Raw genomic sequence first — 20,215 nt, 5'->3', positions numbered from 1 at the left:
AAAATGTTCCAAATGGCTTTAAGAAATGAAAATTAAAGTAATTCTGAGATACTACCTCACGCTGCCCAAATTGGCTAACAAGAGCAAAAAGGAAAATGATAAATGTTGGAGGGGATGTAGGAAAATTGGGACACTAATACACTGCTGGTGGAACTGTAAACTGATACAATCATTCTGGAGAGCAATATGGAACCAGGCTCAAAGGGTCACAAAATTATACATACCCTTTGATATATTATTACCACTACCGAGTCTGTATTCCAAAGAGATCAGAGATAAGGAGCAAGGACCTAATGATAAAGTATTTTTAGCACCTCTTTTTGTAGTGGCAAAGAATTGGTAATTGGGGGATTGTCCTTCACTTGGGGAATGGATAAAAAATTTTGGGTATATGGTTATAATAGGATACGTGCCATACATATCATAAGGAATGATGAACAGGATGAGTTCAGAAAAACCTGAAAAAGCTTATATGAACTGATGCATAAGTGAAGTGAGCAGAATCAGGAGAACAATATATATAATAACAGATATATAGTATATATAGTAACAGACTATTATGCCATGATCAGCAGTGAAGGACTCAAACATTAGCCGCAAAGCAAGTCTCTAAGATAATCACAAGGGATTCATGAAAAAAAATGTTATTCACAGCCAAAGAAGAAACTACGAATCTGAGTGCAGATCAAAGCATGGCATCTTCCACTCTGTATCCTCCATGAGATTTCTATCGTATGTGTGACATGTATCTTCCATGATGACACTGGAAATAGTATTTACTTAAAAGTATGGGTATAACCTATATCAGACTATTCACTTCCTCAGGGAAGGAAGAGGAGGAGAGGGAGAAAATATGAATATGTCAAATGTCAAAAAACGTTTCTTACATGTAACTGAAAAAAAAGATAAATACGAGTCAAGGTCTAAAGCAATCTTGGGATTAAGAAGATAATTTCATTTCTCTTTCCTTTAAATCTCTGTTCTGCTACTTACTAGCTATGTGATTGGACATATCACTAGACTTCTGAAGGTTCTTCATCTATAAAAAGAGAGACTGAACTAGGTAATTTCCAAATCTAATCTATGATTCTATAATCTTTGAGCTCTTCCTCAGCTCTCAGATGATTGTGTTACTATGACCATATGGAGAACCATAGAAAAATGTCTGCAAAAGCCTGTTTGTTACTTTCTCATATTGGATTTCCTTTATGTATATAGATCATGCTTGTAAACATTTTGTAAAGATGACAAAACAAGTGTGTCAGTAATAGCTGACATCTTGTACTTCTTATTTTGGAAAAAGCATTGTCTGTGATCTTATTTGTTCTGTTGCAGTCTTCATGTCTTAGAGGAATTGTGAAAAATTGATCCCCAAATGCCTTTAAAATGGTGTTGTCTCAGGCAGGGCAGCTTGGTAAATCAGTGGACAGAGAGGACCTAGATTCAAATCTGGCCTTAAGACATTTCCTAGCTGGATCCAAATGAAGACAATGAGTGGTATTATTATTAAGAGATTTTAGAATTCTTCTGCCAAATGAAGAAACAAAGGATGAAAACAAAGAAATGGTTTTACATTTACAGAAAGAAGCAATGGTTGAACCATATGAAAAAAACTCTTGCCTAGTTAAAAGAAGCCAAAGATGAGTTCGATGATGAAGAGATGAGAGCTATGGAAATAGACAGCACCCAATTTGTTTAAAGATTAATCAGCACCTGAGTGTTCTAGCAAGAAATTTCCAGACAGCAAATTTGTTAAGACTATTGTGAATAGTTCTATTCAATACTATCATGACAGAGGTTTACCCACAATTTTTGTGTATCAAAATGATCAGATAGAAGGAAAATTCATTGGAATTATTAAATGTGGAGGAATAAATCTGAAGTTAGAAGGTAAAAAAAAAATGAGCAAGTGAACCTGGGCAAGTCACTTAAGCCCAGTTGTCTAGCCCTTGCCACTTTTAGATCTTATCATTGATATACTAAGACGGAAGTTAAGGGTGTAAATCAATCAATAACTAAACTAAAATGCTGTCATCACCAATAAATTTCTTCAGTTCATGTGTGCTCAGACCCTGAAACTTCTCAGTTTTGAGTTCAGAGTGCCCCTGTGACTTCTTCATAGGGTACACCAAGGACAGAATTAACAGGGTTCCAAGGTGCTGGTCTCATTATCACAGCCAATGAGAATGGATTGTAGAAATACTGGAGAATGTTCCATTTCTTGTTTGCTATCACCTGCAAGTTTCATCTTACAAATGCATTCAAAAAGGCCTGGCTTAGATAGCTCTCCTGCCAGCTTCTCTAGACTCATTTTATCAACTGCTTCCCAAGCAGACAGATTTTATAATATCCTCCCAACCACCTATGGGCCCCTCTTTAATTTTTACAGACTTGCACTATTTAGCACAGTGCCTGGCAGACAGCTGGCCCTCAGTAAATATTCATGCATCTCATTCCAAGAGAGGCAGCAGGCAAATGTGGAGAGAAACTCTGGAGGCCACAAATGCCACGGTGGGGGTGGCTCGTCCTTTATCCGGCTCTTCCATGGAGGGCTCAGTCCTCTCCACCACACATCAACGGTGGCGGTTCATTCTTTAGGGCACCTTTCCTGAAAACCTCAGTGTCTAAAACCAAAGTCAAAGTCAGAAGCCCGACACAAGACCCAAAGGCTGGCGAGGTCCTGACGCTGCCAGGTGAGCACTGTCCTCGGGCCTCAGGGAGGACTTAGGACTTTTGGGGATCGGAAGGGAGGAGCTCCCCGCGGCATCAAGCCAATCCCTGCTGAAAATGACGGCCAGGAAGATTCCGATGACCAGTGCCATTGGTGCCGGGCCCTACTCACCCTCCCGTTAACTGTATCAGGTGACCGCGTTACAGGGGGCCGCTGGTCTGATTTCTCTTCCATTTGCCATCCTATGACTGTGATGTTGCCTACACGATCATTTTCAGCAGACCTGTAAGAGACAAGGCAATCAGAGGGACGCTCGCTTCCTGGTTTGTTCCGGGCGTCAGGCCGGGCAGGTGTGTGCTCTGGGAGAAGCTCTGACTCACTCTCTACAGACCCCGGACGGTCTTCAGGTATATTAGGGAAGAATGAAACGCTGGGAGCGGGCAGGAGCTGAGCAACTGCTGCCGTCTGCGGGGCTGGGAGGGCTCTCTCCGTTCCGGCGTAAGGCTGCGAGCCTTAGAGAGCTCTGGGACAGGAGCCTGAGCTCCGTTCTGGTTCCTCTCTCCTCTATCTCTCCATTCTCTTCCCTTCCCCCAAACCCCGCTCTCGTTAGCTCTAAGTCTATCGGGGCCCCGTAAGAATTCCTCTGGACTGAACTACAATGAACTTGGCAAGAATGTCGAGGGGCTCATCAGACTGCTGGCCTCCTCTTCCCCCCAGGACTCAAAGCAGCCCTAAGGACAGTGTCAGTTTAGAGAGCCTCCTGCCTCATAGTGCAATCTGCAGGGATGACACACCTCTGATAGGAATGACTTAAAATGCAGGAGATATGACGCATTAATGACGCCCCCCCTTTTCTGCTGAAGATGCGATCAATTCTTGGAACGAGAGCAAGGCTCGGTGTTCTATGCCAGGTACCAGGGAGGAAAATACTACATTATTCTCTGCTGCCAAGTTCCAGCAGGAATCCATTAGAATTTGAGCTTATAAAGCAGTAATCATGGGTCTGGTTCTACTTGTGAGGAGAGAGAAAATGGGTAACTTTTGAGGAGTACATGAATGCTTTTAAGGTAAAAGGCTTCATTCTCTAATAATGCCTTTTCTAAAGGTATGACATGGCGATTACCCTAAGGGCCCCGAGAAAGTGGATTTATTTCCACTTAATCACCTCCCCCAATAGAATGCTTCTGACTTGGGGCTCTGTGAGGTAGACAATTGCCTTTAATGTGTCTTGTTTCCATAGCTGATCTAAATATTCTGTCCTTCTACATGCCATACCCTAACCAGAAGCAAGCTTGAGACTACAAGAAGAAAATGAAGGAGAACTTCTTTTTTCTTTCAAGGAGAACAAGGCTAGATACCAACCTTAGTGTTAAATGCAACCTATGGTATTTCTCCTGCAGCAGATCTTTGACGATGAACGTCCCAGAACCCAGTAAATACATCTGAGTGGGAGAGAGAGAGACAGTGTGAATGAACAAGTTTTTTTTTCTTATATTCTGGCTGAAAGACATGGAGAAAAATTTGGCCTAAAAAAGAAGTGTGGTAAAAAAATAAGGATTCCATTACTGGGAATATACCGTAAGACGGTCAAAGTTCTACTGTACACTAATGTATTTTTTGTGGTATTTAAGAAACTAGAAATATGTGGGTGTCCTTTGAACAAATCATAGTATATGAATATAATGTAATATTATTGTGGAACAAAAAATGAAAATTCTAAAATTACAGTAATGTGAGATGATTTATATGAGTTGTTATAGATTAAAATAACCAGAAGACTATACACAATGGCCACATCAATATGAATGAAAAGGACATGAGGAAGTTGGACTCTAAATAGATAAAATGGAAAGAATGTTGGATTTAGAGTCAGAGGATCTGAATGCAAATCTCAGCTCTGCCATTTGCAACTTATATAACTTAGGGCAATTCACAACCTTTGGGGATCTTAATTTATTTTTCTGTAAAATAAGAGGGTTGGACCACATGATGACCAAGGTCTCTACTAGTTCTGAATCTATGATCTAATTGTCATAATCAGAGCAGACAATAAAATATAATGTACTCCTTTTTTTTTTAAACCCTTACCTTCCAGCTTGGAATCAATACTGTGTATTGGTTCCAAGGCAGAAGACTGGTAAGGGCTAGGCAATGGGGGTCAAGGAATTGCCCAGGGTCACACAGCTGGGAAGTGTCTGAGGCCAGATTTGAACCCAGAACTTCACATCTCTAGGCCTGGCTCTCAATCCATTGAGCTACCCACCTGCCCCCTTAATGTACTCCTTTTGACAGAGAAACTATGAAGAATATAATACTGCATATGTTTTCAGAAAAGGTAACTACATGTTCTTTTTGCTCATTTTTCTTTGCTATGTGCAAGGGTGTAAAGCTGGCAGTGATAGGAGAGGAGTGATAGAAGAAACAAATAAAGAAATGACTAATAAATAATTTTATTAATGTCTTCTTTGGGTTTTTTTTTTACATGAGTCCAAGAGAACTCATGTAAAGCATACCATGAGTTTTCTTATAAAGAAGCATAATGGGAAGATGGGGAAAGAAATTGCCAAAGATGCCTCTGAAGTATTTTGTTTTGTTTCTAAGACTACATATTGAACAACCTAGGCCTCAAAACTGATGCCAAATAATACCATCTCACTTATTATGTTACTGAAAAGGAAAATGACTCGATAAAGTATAAAAAAGATCACTTAACTGTTCCCTGAGATCTATCTTTGACATCATAAACAGATAGTTTGATTTGTGTCATCTGATTGATAAGGGAGTCTTGAAAGAAGGCGATACTGCTTAGAAATATAGGATTGTTAGTTCCCTGGAACAAAAAAGAGAACGTTATTTCATAAAAGATTAATAGATACTTAAAAAAAAACAGAATGAAATTCTTAGGCTGAGAATAAGAAATGTTCTTAGTTTGTGATAATGATAACAAACTAACAATTATGTACACAAAGATAAATCCAGTGACCCTTACACATTCAAATTCCACAAATTGTTACCATTGCACAAGATATTTCCAACACTATAATCAAGGTCATGAAGACGTTCTTCAAATTACAAAACTTTCAACCTAACAAAGTTATTTTTGGTAAGATTATAAGAGATTGAATGTTTATGTTTTCAGTCTTACAGATTTAAATATCTGGTCTATATCAGGTAGTTAAAACCAGCTCCTAACTGAAATATTTTACAATATAAACAGGTCAGACAAGAAAGGAAATGAACTATTCCTAGAAAAGTATGGTGAGTTTAACCAATTCTGGGTCCTAACTTTCTGGCACCTCTTTTTGAAATATTGTCACAAACTTATATCACAGACACCCTCTTTGCAATTTGGAAAATAAAAATATCCCCACAATCTTTTTCTTCTTCTGGAAATTCAGTTTAATTGCAATCTAACTTGGGAAATATTTAATGATAAAATATCAGGAGGAGTCAACAATCCAGGTTTGCCTCAGAAATATATTTGCTTCCAAAAAACTGAAAGACAGCTAAGTATCTGCCTAAGGTGAAAGTTTGTGGATGACAGAAAAGAAATGCATGTTTCTTTGGAAACAGCTGCTAGGAGACACACTAATGCCAATACCCCTGAAAGGAGTTACGCACACTGCTTTGGGCACTCAAAATGTCTTCAATAGACAGGGCAGAAAATAGAATTTTTAGTTTCAAGGCCCAGCAATTCCTAAAAAAACACTCCGTTTAATGGCACATCTATTATGTATCTGTATATCACCAAGGGAATCATAAATCTTGCAGCCCCTTCTTTGTCAAAAGAAATAAATTTATTTTTTAAAAAAAGAAGGACATTTAATTTCACTTTATCTTAGAAATAAATGTGTGCCACATACCACTTAATAAGGAACTAGAATTTTTAAAAATTCTACAGTGGGAGAGTGCTGCAATAAAGAGTTGGCTTTCCTGTTGTAACTGGACTGATGAGCAAAGAAGCAAAACAACTTTTCAGACATGATTATCAACCTGAAAGAACAAGGTTGAGTTATTCTCACAACTCAAACAGGCTAAATGAACTTGCAGGAGCAGTGTTTAAAGTGATGAGTCAGTCAATAGTACTAAAACACATTTGAAAAATAAGTGCCACACAAAGAAGTGACTATAATCAGAACTGGCCAAAGTAAAAGTAAAATAACCAACATTCGCAGAAATGTTCACAGTGATGAATGCTCAGAAAAAATATGTATCACACAAAGCAGCAGAAATACTGCATTCCATGTTTTAGTAGAAAAAGGCACAGAGTTGTACTTACCTCTATGATCTCTGTCTGTGCATGTTTTGTCCAGAATGCCTGGGGAGGTGTTGTTACACTCACTGCTACAAAACTATTTGGTTTTCGATCTAGCGATGGAGTATGCAGCTCACTGCAAGCTTCAAAAATGAAAAATTTTAAAATAAAAATTAAGCTGACAGAATAATGCTCTTCTGAGTTCTCTGTTCTTTGAAAAAATACAAGGAAATATTTTACAAGAAAACTCAGAATATGAATGACATAAAAACAGATAATTTGGCTACATGGTTCAACTATGTTACTTTTTATTTCCATTCACATAAATAAAGAAGAAACAATCTTGTAGTTACACCAAGAGCGGAAATGGACTTCAGCTAACTTGTCTTTATTTGATCTCTTCATTCCCTCTGAGGGAAACAGCTGGATAAGGTTAAAGACATAAAGCACAGAACCAAACAATTGGCCCATACAGAGATAGATCTCTGACCATGGCCGCATTAGTACAGAGCTCTAAAATAACATTAACTTTATACAAACAGGACACATTCTAAATTAAGGTGATTTAATGTTTTACATAAAGTGAGATCCTCACAATATCCCTGAGAGATAGAAAGTCAAGTGTCAGAATTATCAATCCAATTATATATATTTAGGGAATTAGGGTTGAAAGGTACAATCTAGTCCAGACCTCTTATTTTATAAATGAGGAAAACTGATGCCCAAAGAAATTAGGTTGAGTCAGGAATCAAATTCAGTTTCTCTTAACATCTCTAAATAAATAATCAACTACTTATCCACCAATTGGCCCTCAAGCCAATAAGAACAAAACTATGTGCAATTAATAACATGTCTCTCTCTTATTCTAATCTTATATTTTACTCCACTCTATATATTCCAGAGTTCTAGGACCCTGGCCTCCTTACTACTGCTTTGACTAAACACTGCTTTTGTGCATTTTCTCTGGCTATTCCTCATACTTGTAATTCTTTTCCTTCTTACCTCCATCTCCTAGATTCCCTAGTTTCCTTTAATCACCATTAAAATCCTACGTTCTGTTAGAAGCTTCAATCAGTACTCTTTAATGTGTGTGTCCTCCCTTTAATTAATCCTGTGTGTATATCCTGTTTATATATTGCAGTTTGCAAGTTGTTTTCTACAGAAGAAAGAAGGAAAGAAGGAAGGGAAGAAAAGATGGAGGGAGAAAGGGAGGAAAGAAAGAAGGAAGGCTTTATGATAGCTTTGGGAGTGAAAGTCAGCTATTTGCTACAGTATTGACAGACCAAAAAAAAAAAAATTAGGGGAGATCTAGCTCCTGGATGAAAAAAAGTCTCAATAGGCAGTGTTTTACTTCAGCTAAGACAAGGTAAGTCAGATAACTTTTAAACCAAACTTAAGGAAGTAAGTTAATAAATGTTGAAGTGCTTTAATCAACAAGATGTCTAAAACTGGTATCATCATCATAAAAGCGTGCCACACCCTTAGATTATCAACTTGGATTCAATATTCTACATATGACATGAAAATCAATGAGAAACAAATCATATTTTAAAGCTTTAATCAACTTGAAGTACATAACATTTTTCTAACTCCCTCAAACATGATTGAGAGTGTGGAGAATTAAATACCAATACATAAATACCACACCACCTCATTTTCTTCTTAAACATCAAACAAATTGCAAATAACAAACAATTCTATTCAAACTTAGAGGATGGCTTCTTATTGCTCATAGTAACAGATAAAGAACAAATAATAAAAAGGGTTCTGAATGGGATGTCAACAGACCTGGGTTCAAATCTTTAAACTGCTGCTTATTGGCTATAAAACCTTGGAAAAGTCATTTAACCTATCTTGGACTCAATTTCCTCAACTGGAAAATGAGAGGGTTGGATTAGGGGTCCTCTAAGTAACCTTTTATCTCTCAATCTATGATCCTATGATCCACAGTCTGGTGTTTAATACCCTCCAGCCCAAATCCTTATTGACCTATCTTCTCCAACTCATCCCTGTAGCTGACACTTAATAAAAGTGTTAAAATGAACTGCATCTTCTACTTCTCTATCTTTCAATCTGGTCAAAAGGTTTTTCCCCGAATATCCTTCCCTCTTTACTTCATATATGCCTTTTCCTCCACTTCCATCTATTTTGTCTAAACCTTTTTCACAGCCTAACAAGTTCTACTTTCATTCAAGAAGTCAATCCTGAGCAGTTCAATGCATCAATCTCTCTGTCCCTTCTAACATTTCTTCTATTGTATATTGTTATTTGTGACTTGTGTATGAGTCTTGACTCCCCAACTAAACAGCAGTCAATCATCAAGTATTTAAGTACCTACTGTGTGTCAGGTAATGTGCTAGGTAGTTGTTCAATTCAATTCAATTCAATTCAGAAATTCTTGGAGACACTCTTACATATTTAGCATTAAGTTTTTATGTTGTACAAAGACATAAAACTTAATGCTAACTAAACTCATCTAACCAACTAAATGCTAACTAAATATCATTTTATCTTGTGGATTCAGCTAAAAATAGTTGGCATCTAGCCCATAGTTCCTTTCCTTTTTTAAAGTTCTGTAACTGGATAAATTTATTAAAAAGCAACTATTCAGGCACATTACTAGGCAAATGATTGCAGTCTTTGTTCTCAAAGAGTTTAAATTATACTAGGGAGAGAAAACATGCTCACAGAAAAGCACCTACAGAATACAGCATAAATATAGTGATTTGGGGAGGGGAAACATTAACAATTCAGGAATCTGGAAAAGGCTGTGAAAGAGGTGGTACTTAAACTTTGAAGGGATTTCTTTGTACATCTTATGAATCCTAGTACAGTACATGAAAGTAACCATTCCATAACTACAGGCAAATCTTTTTTTTTTTTTGGAACTCTACTTTCTTGCACTTTCTAGATATTGCTTTATTTTACAAATTAACAGCTTGTGGCAATATTGCATCAAGCAAGTCAAATGGCACCATTTTTTCCAACAGCATGTGCTCACATAGTATCTCTGTGTCCCATTTTAGTAATTCTCACAAGATTTGAAGCTTTTAAATTATTATTATATCTGTTATAGTGATCTGCAATCAGTGATATCTGATATTCTTATTATAATTGTTTTGGGGTGCCATTAACTGTGCCCATAAAATTAATGACAAGTACTTATATGTATTCGGACTGCTTCACCAATCAAACTCTTCACCAATCAATCTCTCTCCCTCTCCTTGGGTTTCTCTATACCCCATGACACAACAATATTGACATCAGGCCAGTGAATAATCCTACAATGAATGACCTCATCAATGTTCAAGTGATAGGAAGAGTCAATTGATGTGGCAAAGTTCATTTTTGTCTTATTTTAAGAAATCACCACTCTGACCAGTGAATAATCATCAGCAACTGTAGTAACTAATGATAATATTACTGTAGTAGTCAATTGTGCTGAATACAACTTACATTTATACATCCTAGTTTAGGTGCTTATTACCTGTGTGATCTTGGGCAAGACCCTTAGATGCACATTAGATATAATGCTAGATTTGAAATCAGGAAGTCTCCATTCGAAATTCTGCCTATGGAACCACATTCCCTATGTGGTTGTGGGAAAGTCATTTAATTTCTCTGAGCCTTAGGCAACTTCTTACGTCACAAGTTTCTATACTGAAGATATTCTTTGACATACTATCATATATTAGTACTTTTTATACCTCTCAAAGCACTTCATTAGCTTATTGGATAATAATCTTCACAATAACCCTGTGAGCCAAGCTATATCAGCCCTATTATGGGTGAGGAAGTTAGAAAAATGCTCTTGTTGTAAGGCCATACCACTTGGCCAGAACAGCCCTAAACTGAGGTGCCTTGCCTCTTAGTGCAGGGTGCTTTCCACTACAACCTGTGGCCTGTCTCTGACCTCTGCTACCACTACCCAGGAAGAACAGAGGAAAGAACACTGAAGAGCATCAGTCCAGAAGAGAGAAATCCTTAAATTACCAGAAGCAGCAACATTCATACTCCTTAGCTATCATTTCACAAAAGAAAGGTGTCTTCTGGACAAGAGCATGGGCTGAATGGGAAGGAGTACTGTTCCTGATACAACATTTCTCCTCTCTCCCTCCCCTGTCATCACTATACTCTAGCTGGGGAGAAGAGAGAAGCTGAGACAACAGAAAAGAAGGCACTTGGCTCAGGGGCATACAAAGCCCCAGGCACAGTCCTGACTTTTAACAGCAGTGTGATAATAAATTCACACCTGCTACAGCTTTACATTCTACAGAAACATTTCAGCCACAGCACCAGATCCTCAGAGAATTTTGAGGTGATAGTGATACTAAATTTGTGCTATCCGTATATTCTAAAAATAATATTTAAAAAAATGATACCAACCCAAGCTGAATTCTAATATGGGCTCATCTGGATCTTGGATGTTTCCTAGACAGGAAAAGAAATGGTAGAACATAATCAACTGGCAAGAAAACAAGCACACTAATTCACTGTGGGTAAAGCTATGAAGTGGTCTCACTGTTTTAGAGAATAATTTGGATTCATGCAAGGAAAATTACAACACTGTTCATACCCTCTAGCCCAACAATTCCACTCTTGGGCTTATGCTCCCCCAAAAAGAAAACACCTAATTGTAAGAATATATGAATAACAGCATTGTTTTTAATTCAAAAAAGTAATCCAAAACCATGTGCTACATTATTTGAGAATGACTGAACAACCTGCAGTGGAAAGTAAATTCAGTAAAATATTATTGTGCTAGAAAGAACAAAGATAATAAATAATTCAAGGAACATGATAAGACCTGTATGAAATGACAGAGCAAAAAAACAAACAAAAAAAAACAGAATCAAAAGAATACGACACACATTTACTCCAACTACATAAAGACAAATTTAAATGGCAATAAAATTTAAACAAAAGCATTGGACAATACTGATATTTCCTTATAAAGTATATACCCATCCTTTCTTTCAACCAAGTGGAAAACTACAGAAGTCCATAAATGAATGACCCTAATAATTCCTTTAAGCCATTTACCTCTTTTTTAGGGAATGTAAACTGTGAAAATAATGGAGTTTAATATTTATTGAAACAAAATGTATCAATAAAAATTAAACTCAAAAGATTTTTTAAAAGAACTGGAATTTAAGAAAGATGGGCAGCAAATTTGTTGAACTATATTGGAAAGCAATTCAGAATTATGTGGAAAGTGACTAAAATATCCATTGTCTCTGACCCAGAGAGTCCATGGTCTTATATTCCAAAGAAGTCAGTAACAATAAGAAAGGCCCCATGTATACCAAAACATTTATAGCAGTGTCTTTTGTAGAAGGGAAAATACTGGAAATAAAGTAGAGCCTCATCAATGGAAATGGCAAAACAAGCTGTGGTAATATAATATTACTAGGATCTAAGAAATTATGAATATGGGGCTTAATAGATAAGAGTGCTAGGCCTGGAGGCAAGAGGTCCTGAGTTCAAATATGGATCACTTAACTTATTGATTCTTTTTTTTTTTTTACTCTTTCCTTCTATCTTAAACTTGATACTAAGTATTGGTTCTAAGGCAGGTAAGGGCTAGGAAAATGTGGTTAAGTGACTTGCCCAGGGTCACAAGGTTAGAAAATCTCTGAAGATATATTTCCAAGGTCAGATTTAAACTGGCAGGAGGGAGGGAGGAAAGGAAGAAGGAAGGGTGGAAGGAAGAAAGGGAGGGAAGAAGGAAGTAAGAAAGAATCATGAACATGGGGGATAGGTAAAGCATGAGAAAATATATAAAATGATGGAAAAGTCATCAAAATGAAGAAAACATTCACATTTACAAGGAACTGGAAAAAAAAGAAGAAAAAATTTAAAATGAATACTATGATTTTAATGATCAAACTTGACTCCAAAATAGAGATATGAGAAAGAACCTCTCAAAGAGCAGCAGAGCTGGGGTACTATGAATATGGAACTCTGGATAAAATCTCTTACTGTGTGTGTGTGTGTGTGTGTGTTTGCATGTAGGCGCGAGTGTGCTTTCTTTCTCTCTGCAATGCATAAATGGCCCAATTTAACATACTATTAGATGGGGGCACCCTAGTTGGCTAGTTTAGTCCTGGGGACAATCCAAAGAGGTATGGGCCAAGGGTGAGTCACCATTTTCTTTCCCTTCCAATTTAGCTTGGTGTTTGCATCTGTCTTAAAGTTAACTCTTCTCAGGGAGAAATGTGGACCTTACCTGCCAGAGAGAGTCCCACCATGTCCGTGGTAACATCAATAGTTGAGGCCCGCTGTACAGAACGGGACTTGGAGCCATGACGTGGGCTGTGTTCTCTTGCTGTCATGGTGTCATGAGCAATGGTGTGCTCTTCCCTGCTGGGTCTGCCCACAACTATTTCCAGGAAAGTTCTGTCCCTGAGCCCTATTCACCAGGCATGGCAGCAGCCCTGGGTAAGAAAGAATAAATAACATAAATTTAAAGATTACAGACAGGATAACAACATGATACCATTCTACACATGGCTGCCAAAGCATTTTCTCTAAGGACAATTCTAGCCATGTGATTCTTCTTTTCAACCAACTCCAGTGCCTTCTAATTACCTCTAGGACCAAATATAAATTCTTCTGTATAGATTTGGGGTTTGGGCTTTTAAAAGATTACTCTATTACAAAAATGAACAATATGGAAATAGGTTTGGGGTGTTAACATATGTATAACCCAGAGCTTGTCAGCTCTGGGAGGGGGAGGGAAAAGGGAAGGAAAAGAACATGAATCATAGAATTATGGAAAAAATTAAAAAATAAAGCCCTATATACTCTCTGCCTCCAACCTGTCTTTCTAGCTTCACTGTCAATTACTCTACCTCCCATATTCTGGAATATAACAAAATTGGCCTTCTTTCAGTTCCTCCCAAACACCTTCTCTCAGGTCTGTGCCTTTTGTAGATGATGTCTGGAATATTCTCCTTCCTTGGCACAACCTCATAAAGTCCTTTTTCCCCTTGAGACTTAGCCCAGGCATAATCTTCATGAAACCTTTCCTGATCCCCCCCCCAAATACTAGTGCCCTCCCTTGCAAACTAACTTCCATATAACAACTTTGTTTATATTTATGTTTAGTTTTAAAATATAAACTTATTGTGAATAGGGGTAATCTCATTCTTTGTACTTGTAATCTCAGTGCCTCGTACAGATTCTGGTACATTAAGTAGGTGCTTATTAAATATCTGTTGATTGATTTACTGAGTTCTACTATTGTGAAAATAATGATAATCAACAAACAGTTTTGATATACAAAGATTGAAGCTCAGATAAAAAACTGTCAACTTCTCTTAGGCACAATTTGTTTTCCAAGTAGATACATGTTAAATTCAACAGAGTGTAACTAAACTATTCTGTGTGTCTCTGTCCTTTCCCTTCATTTCAAATCAATCAGTTAGAGAGCTTTTCCCACTTCAGTCACATTGGGAAAGATTGCACCTCAGCACCTCATGGAACTTTACCCAATTCTATGACCTGGAACATTAAAATGCAGTTCTCCAGACCACAACTTCCTGTCCTTCTACCTCTCCTATTCTCAAACTCATGCTTAACAAATTCTCTTACCTTGTGACTTTTTATTCTTTATGTCACCCATATTCTCTCAATCTATCTCCTCTATAACTAGACTTGATCTTCTAGTTGGCTATTTTAAAAAATCCTCGAACCCAATTTTCTATAAGTTGTGGCTTTGTTCATTTTTATCCCTATGTAACTTCCATAATCTGATCCTTTGCATCTAGTATAGGGTGGTTGTATATTACTGGTGAGAGTCACAAAACTGAACTGATTTTGTTGTTGCTATTCAGTCATTTCAGTCATGTACAACTCTTCATGGCCCTGTTTTGGGGAATTTTCTTGGCAGAGATACTGGAATGGTTTGCCATTTCCTTCTCCAGTTCTTTTTACAGACGAGAAAACTGAGGCAAACGAGGTTAAGTGACTTGCCACAGGTCACTCATAATAAATAAGTGTCTGAGACAAGATCTGAGCTCAAGAAGATGAGTCTTCCTATCTCCAGGTCAGGCATGCCATCCATTCTACCATGAAGATGACCTGAACTGATTTTACCTACTATAAATGAATGATGAACAATTTCAAATAGGCCCATAATCCTTTACAGCACTATTTCTTCTCTCATTTTACTGATTCTCAACTTTATTTCCTATTGTAACCACTCCAAACTTTTCTACTTTTCTCCAATTCCCAACTACAGGTCCCAGATTTATAGTAGACCACATAGCATGCTAGAACACTGAGGTTATCTAGCAGGAGCTTGAGCTCCCTTCCTCAAAAGTCTGCATCAGTCCCCAATTTTTTTCTCCTTCTTTAATCTTAGGAAAGCTTTTTGTACTCTTTGTTCAGGTTAATTCATCTCTTAGAGACTCACCATATGCTCTAAAACTCATGGACTTTTTCATGTTTCTATGACTCTCCCTCTTCGAAGGTTTCTCATATGCCTACAAACATGTTCAAGTCTTCCTGATGCTGTTCCTTGACCCTCTGACCCTCATCAGCTACTTTCTCATGTCCTCTTTTCCCTGCACCGACACATTTCTTCCACAAAGCTTATCTACGTTCAATACCATCACCTCCTCATCTTCAGTCCTCAGCTGAAGTTTCCACCCTCTCTATATTATTAAATTACACATTAGAAGTTGGTGGTGACAAAATCAAATGATCTCTTACGTTCTGGAATAGACGCAGTATTAGTATTTCATATTGCTGAACAAACCATTTGGAAAGACTTAAGAATTCTCATTAATAAAATGAATGACCAACCATGATTCCAGGACACCAATAATAATGTAGCCTCCTGACAAAGAGGAGATACATTCAAGATGGAGAATGAGACATGCACCTTTGGATATGGCCACTGGGGCAATATATCTTGCTTTATTATAAATATGTATAACAATGGTTTTGTTCTTCTTTTCTTTCTTTCCAATAGGAGGGAAGTAGGAGGGAGAAAAAAAATTAATGCTTTTAGTCGAAAAACTATAATTTTTTTAAATGGTTGTATCACTTTAGAAACTTCTCACTTCATCCCCAAACTAGACTGCAAATCTCCATCCACAGCAGGGGCCATCTTTTACCTAAATTTTTTATCACTCACTCTCAGCACCTACCAAAGTATACTACACATAGCAAGTATGCAATAAATCTCTGCTGAACTGAATTAAGCAAAAATTTGGCAATTTCAATGCCTACATCTATTTTCTCTAATTAGCTAAGGGATGACTAAGAGGACCAATTGCTTCTAGGTCATATTTACCTCTTGCATGTTTCATTGGCACTGCAGACTCAACAAGGTCCAAAACTCAGTTTATCATTACCCCATGAATTATCTGTTACTTGACTTTCCTCTCTCCACATCTTTCAACTAGACCTCTATAATCTCTTCCACATCTATCCCCTACTCCTAATACCACCATCCTAAAATAAGCTTTCATTACCACTCCCCTGGGCTAGTCTTCCTGCCTTCATTCTTCCCCTATCCAATATTCATACTGTTGTTAGATTAAAGAGAGAGAGAGAGATAGTCAGTCATGTCAATCTCCTCTGCTCAAAAATTTTCAGTGGCTCCATATGGTTTCTTGGTTAAAGTTCAGATCCCTTTGACTAGAATTCAAGACTATTCACAATCTATTGCTATGCTATCTTTCTTACCTAAGTCCATATTTCATCGTAAAATGTCTTCTATGCTCTATTTACCCGATAATAATAACAATAATAATAATAATTAGGTGTATAGCACATTAAGGATGGCAAAGTGCTTTACAAATATTATCTTGTCTTATCCTCAGAACAACTGTGGGGGAAGTAGGTGATGCTATTATCCCCATTTTGCAATAAGAAAATTGAAGCAAACTGGGGACGTGTCCAGAGTCACACAACAAGTAAGTGTCTGAGGCCAACTTTGAACTTAGGTCTTCCTAATTTCATTATGTCACCTAAATTTCTGTACTATTAACTGTTCCCTGAACATGTCCTATGTTTTCTAACTTCTGTGTCTTCAGTCAGACTATTATTTTTGTCTAGAATACTCTCTTTCTCCCTTAGTCTATTGAATTCCTCTCTAATCTATAAAGCACAAATCAAAGGCTACTTCTACAATGAAATTTCCACAGTCCCTCAAGCCAGACTGTGATCTGTCTCCCTTTAGGCCTCAAATAGCATACTATTTCTACTTTTCTAATGCCTTTATGATATGTTATTCTGTATTAAGATGATGTGCATATGTGGCCTATTCCCCGGCTAGACTGTAAATCTCCATCCACAGCAGGGCCATCTTTTTACCTAAATTTTTTATCACTCAGGCCCAGACCTTAGCTCAGTCTGTGACACACAACAGGTACTCAATAAATCTCTGCTAAATTAAAGTAAGGAAAAATTTGGCAATTTCCATCCCTAAAATCTTGAAAGCTTTTCCTAACCTGAACAAATCAACAACAATACCATCAAGGGTATTTTTGTTATCATTCCATGGTAATTTGCATACTAATTATACTTACAGAAAATTGTTTTTCTTCAGTACAGCAAAGGCAGGATGCATTTTTATAGAAGTTGATTCAATTTCATCACATCTAAAAATAAAGATACAACAGGTATTTGGCTAAATGCGAACACCCAGTTTACAGATACCACAGAGAATGCTCACATTATAATTTTCAAGGGTGGAATTGTGGCAAAGCAAAACGTTACTCAGAACTCCACAACTGTTCTATATTTTAATCCAAGCTTTTATCATGAACAACAACAAAGGCCCAGCTGCTAGTGGCTGGAAACCCACTGTTCCTTTAACTCCAGGGCCTAGTCTGGCCACCACGCTGGAACAGATCAAGAAGTCTGCCTTGGGCCCAGGGCTACCTTTGGTTAGCAGAATCTCCAGAAAATTAATTCAGTTCTTCAGCTGCTTTGGGGGATGGCCTGAGCAGTAGCCAGGGCACAGTCTTAGTCTGAAATCATCTGAAATAAAACTACCTGGCAAGAAGAATTTTGTAACAAAGGACGCAACCATTCCTTTCCCTTCACATCATGAATTTTCCTTGTTTCAAACCACCTGTCTTCCAAAGCACAAACAAAGTAAGGAGGCATTGAAAGTAACAGGGAAAATTTATTAAATATTTATAAAGAAAAGCAAACTACATGCAGAGATCATCAGTTTCATATACAATCTTCTTTTTCTGTTCCTCTTTGTATATGGAAATGTAAAACATTAGTTCAGAATTTTTAAATAATTAATAAAAGTACAATTACTTGTGTTATTCCCTCTCTGAAATGAAAACTAACCCTAAAAATTAAACCTACAGCAAAGTGAATCCACTTCAATGGATTTTCCAAGGAAAGAGTGATGGCTCCACTCCACTTATTCAGAAAGGTATATAGGCAAAGCAACAAGCAACATATGGGCAATGGGAGGTTCTCTTCCTTCCTCCAGGTTTTGTTTTGTTTTGTTTTTAATCCTAGCAAGCATTCTACCTAAGAATGACCTTAATGAAAGATGTCCTATTCTGCTACTGTTTAAAAAGAACAAGTAGTCTGTTCGGCACTATATTCTCTTGGCACCATGCTTAGCTGCAGGAAATACTTTTTTCTTCTCTCTTATAGCTTTCCCTAGGCCTCTTTCTATCCACAGTCATTCACAAGATAACCCTTGACCCTTGCCTCCAGCATTCCCTACCCCCTCACCTCTACCCCCAAGTAAAGAAATAGCCAGTAAGTCCACAAATCTGGAATAACAGGGGTCATATTATCCAAAAGGTCAAGCTCTCTCTTTGGCCTTAACATTGCCTATATTCCTTCCTTGATTAGCTGAAACTCATCTTTCTATACACATCTTACTTTCCTATTTCTGTTAATAGGGTTCATTCTTACAGTTACATTCTTACATTCAGGCTCAAATAGTCATTTTTCATCTTTGAATGCTCTTGTCTCTCTCATTCCCAAACAATTAATTACTAAATTCTATATTTTACCACAATATTCCATCAATTTCATTCCTAGTTCAAGTCCTTATAAAGAAAGCATGGATAATTATCTACATTTCACATATTTACCTCCCAGAACTATTATGATAAAAAGGCTTTAGAAAAGAATTAATTGCAATATAAATGAATTATTATTTTGTTACCTGGATAACCATCTTCCAATTGGCCTTCTTGCCTCCAGGTTTTTCTCCTCCAATCTGTCTTATAGCAACCTTCATCATGTGTAACTCAAATATTATTTCTTGTTCATAAACTTCTTGAAGTAATTTTATAGGGTCCTCTATAATTTGGTTCCTGCCTCCTTTTCTAGACTTATATCACACTACCTTTTATATACTTCATGTTCTTTTCCAACCAGGTTACTTAGTCCATTCTTTTCTTCCCCCATGAATTTGATGGCATGCCATACAACAAGGGATAAAAGATTCAAGGAGATCTATCCTTCAAGTTTGGGGAGGTTACCTTGAGGCCTAGCACAAAAGATTCAATGGATAATTCTAGACACATACACTAAAAATCTAGTATACTCCTATCTTACCCTCCCCTTGTCTTTGTCCTACACATTTTAGAAAAAGGGTGACATTCTGCTCTCTTCAGGAAATTTTCCAGGATAAAATGATGAATAAGATAACAATCCTTTTAAAAGGTAATATCTGAGAGTCTAATTTTAATGAGACTAAGGTTATTGAGGGCATTTAATTGAAAAGTACATTTCAGGCCACTTTATTACCTAACCCCCAGTACACAAAGATAATTTCCACTACCAAATTAGATTCCACGTTACTTATAAGACTCATTAATATAAGTTAATTCACCAAGAACTACACTATTCCCAAGGTCCTTTTTCTCCTCTAAGTCCTGGTGATTATTCATTTGAAGACCAGTTCTCATTAGAGAGAGAAAAAGCTTTTAAAAAGAAAGGGGACAGCATGTGGCAGTGAAACCAATTGCCCCCTTTCTTATCTACCCTCAGAGACCTGATGACAGTGTGCTGCCTGCTGATAGGAAGCAATCGTCCAGTATGACATGATTTCCTGATGGCAAGGCCACAGAACCCCAAGAGACTTTACTATCTTTCATAAAAAAGACAAATCACAGTTGCCTCAACCTCAGAGGCATCCTCTCACTGTGTGCCCCCTCTTCCACCAACACATATCTAGTTCACTAGTGGTACTTGGAGCACAAAAAGTAGCAAGAGGAACCAGGAGAGATGCAGCCAATAGAGACTCATCAATTCTTAGTGCTTACAATCATAAGAAGCAACTAGAA

The 20,215-nt window shown here is 37.4% G+C and overlaps 1 protein-coding gene across 42 annotated transcripts in view; it reads right to left on the bottom strand.

Annotated features, from left to right (window-relative positions):
- The window catches only part of INPP4A (inositol polyphosphate-4-phosphatase type I A), a 250,932-nt gene that overhangs the window by 79,016 nt on the left and 151,701 nt on the right, over positions 1 to 20,215 (bottom strand). For 31 of the 42 annotated variants that reach the window (XM_001363200.5, XM_016424845.2, XM_056808578.1 and 28 more), the window contains 7 exons: positions 17,471 to 17,542; positions 13,156 to 13,363; positions 11,313 to 11,357; positions 6,951 to 7,069; positions 5,385 to 5,501; positions 4,034 to 4,113; positions 2,843 to 2,954 (listed from right to left, as the gene is read on the bottom strand). In XM_001363200.5, coding sequence (XP_001363237.2) covers positions 2,843 to 2,954; positions 4,034 to 4,113; positions 5,385 to 5,501; positions 6,951 to 7,069; positions 11,313 to 11,357; positions 13,156 to 13,261 — 579 coding nt within the window. In that variant the 5' untranslated portion in view covers positions 13,262 to 13,363; positions 17,471 to 17,542. Of the gene's footprint in view, positions 1 to 2,842; positions 2,955 to 3,465; positions 3,829 to 4,033; positions 4,114 to 5,384; positions 5,502 to 6,950; positions 7,070 to 11,312; positions 11,358 to 13,155; positions 13,364 to 17,470; positions 17,543 to 20,215 lie in introns of those variants that run through there. The other 11 variants (XM_056808574.1, XM_056808566.1, XM_056808562.1 and 8 more) reach the window with 2 other exon arrangements.

Source organism: Monodelphis domestica, chromosome 8 (assembly GCF_027887165.1).
Source record: "Monodelphis domestica isolate mMonDom1 chromosome 8, mMonDom1.pri, whole genome shotgun sequence".
NCBI classification, from domain to species: Eukaryota; Metazoa; Chordata; class Mammalia; order Didelphimorphia; family Didelphidae; genus Monodelphis; species Monodelphis domestica.
The sequence above is the reverse complement of the archived record's forward strand: the minus strand, read 5'-3'. Positions and strand labels throughout refer to the sequence as shown.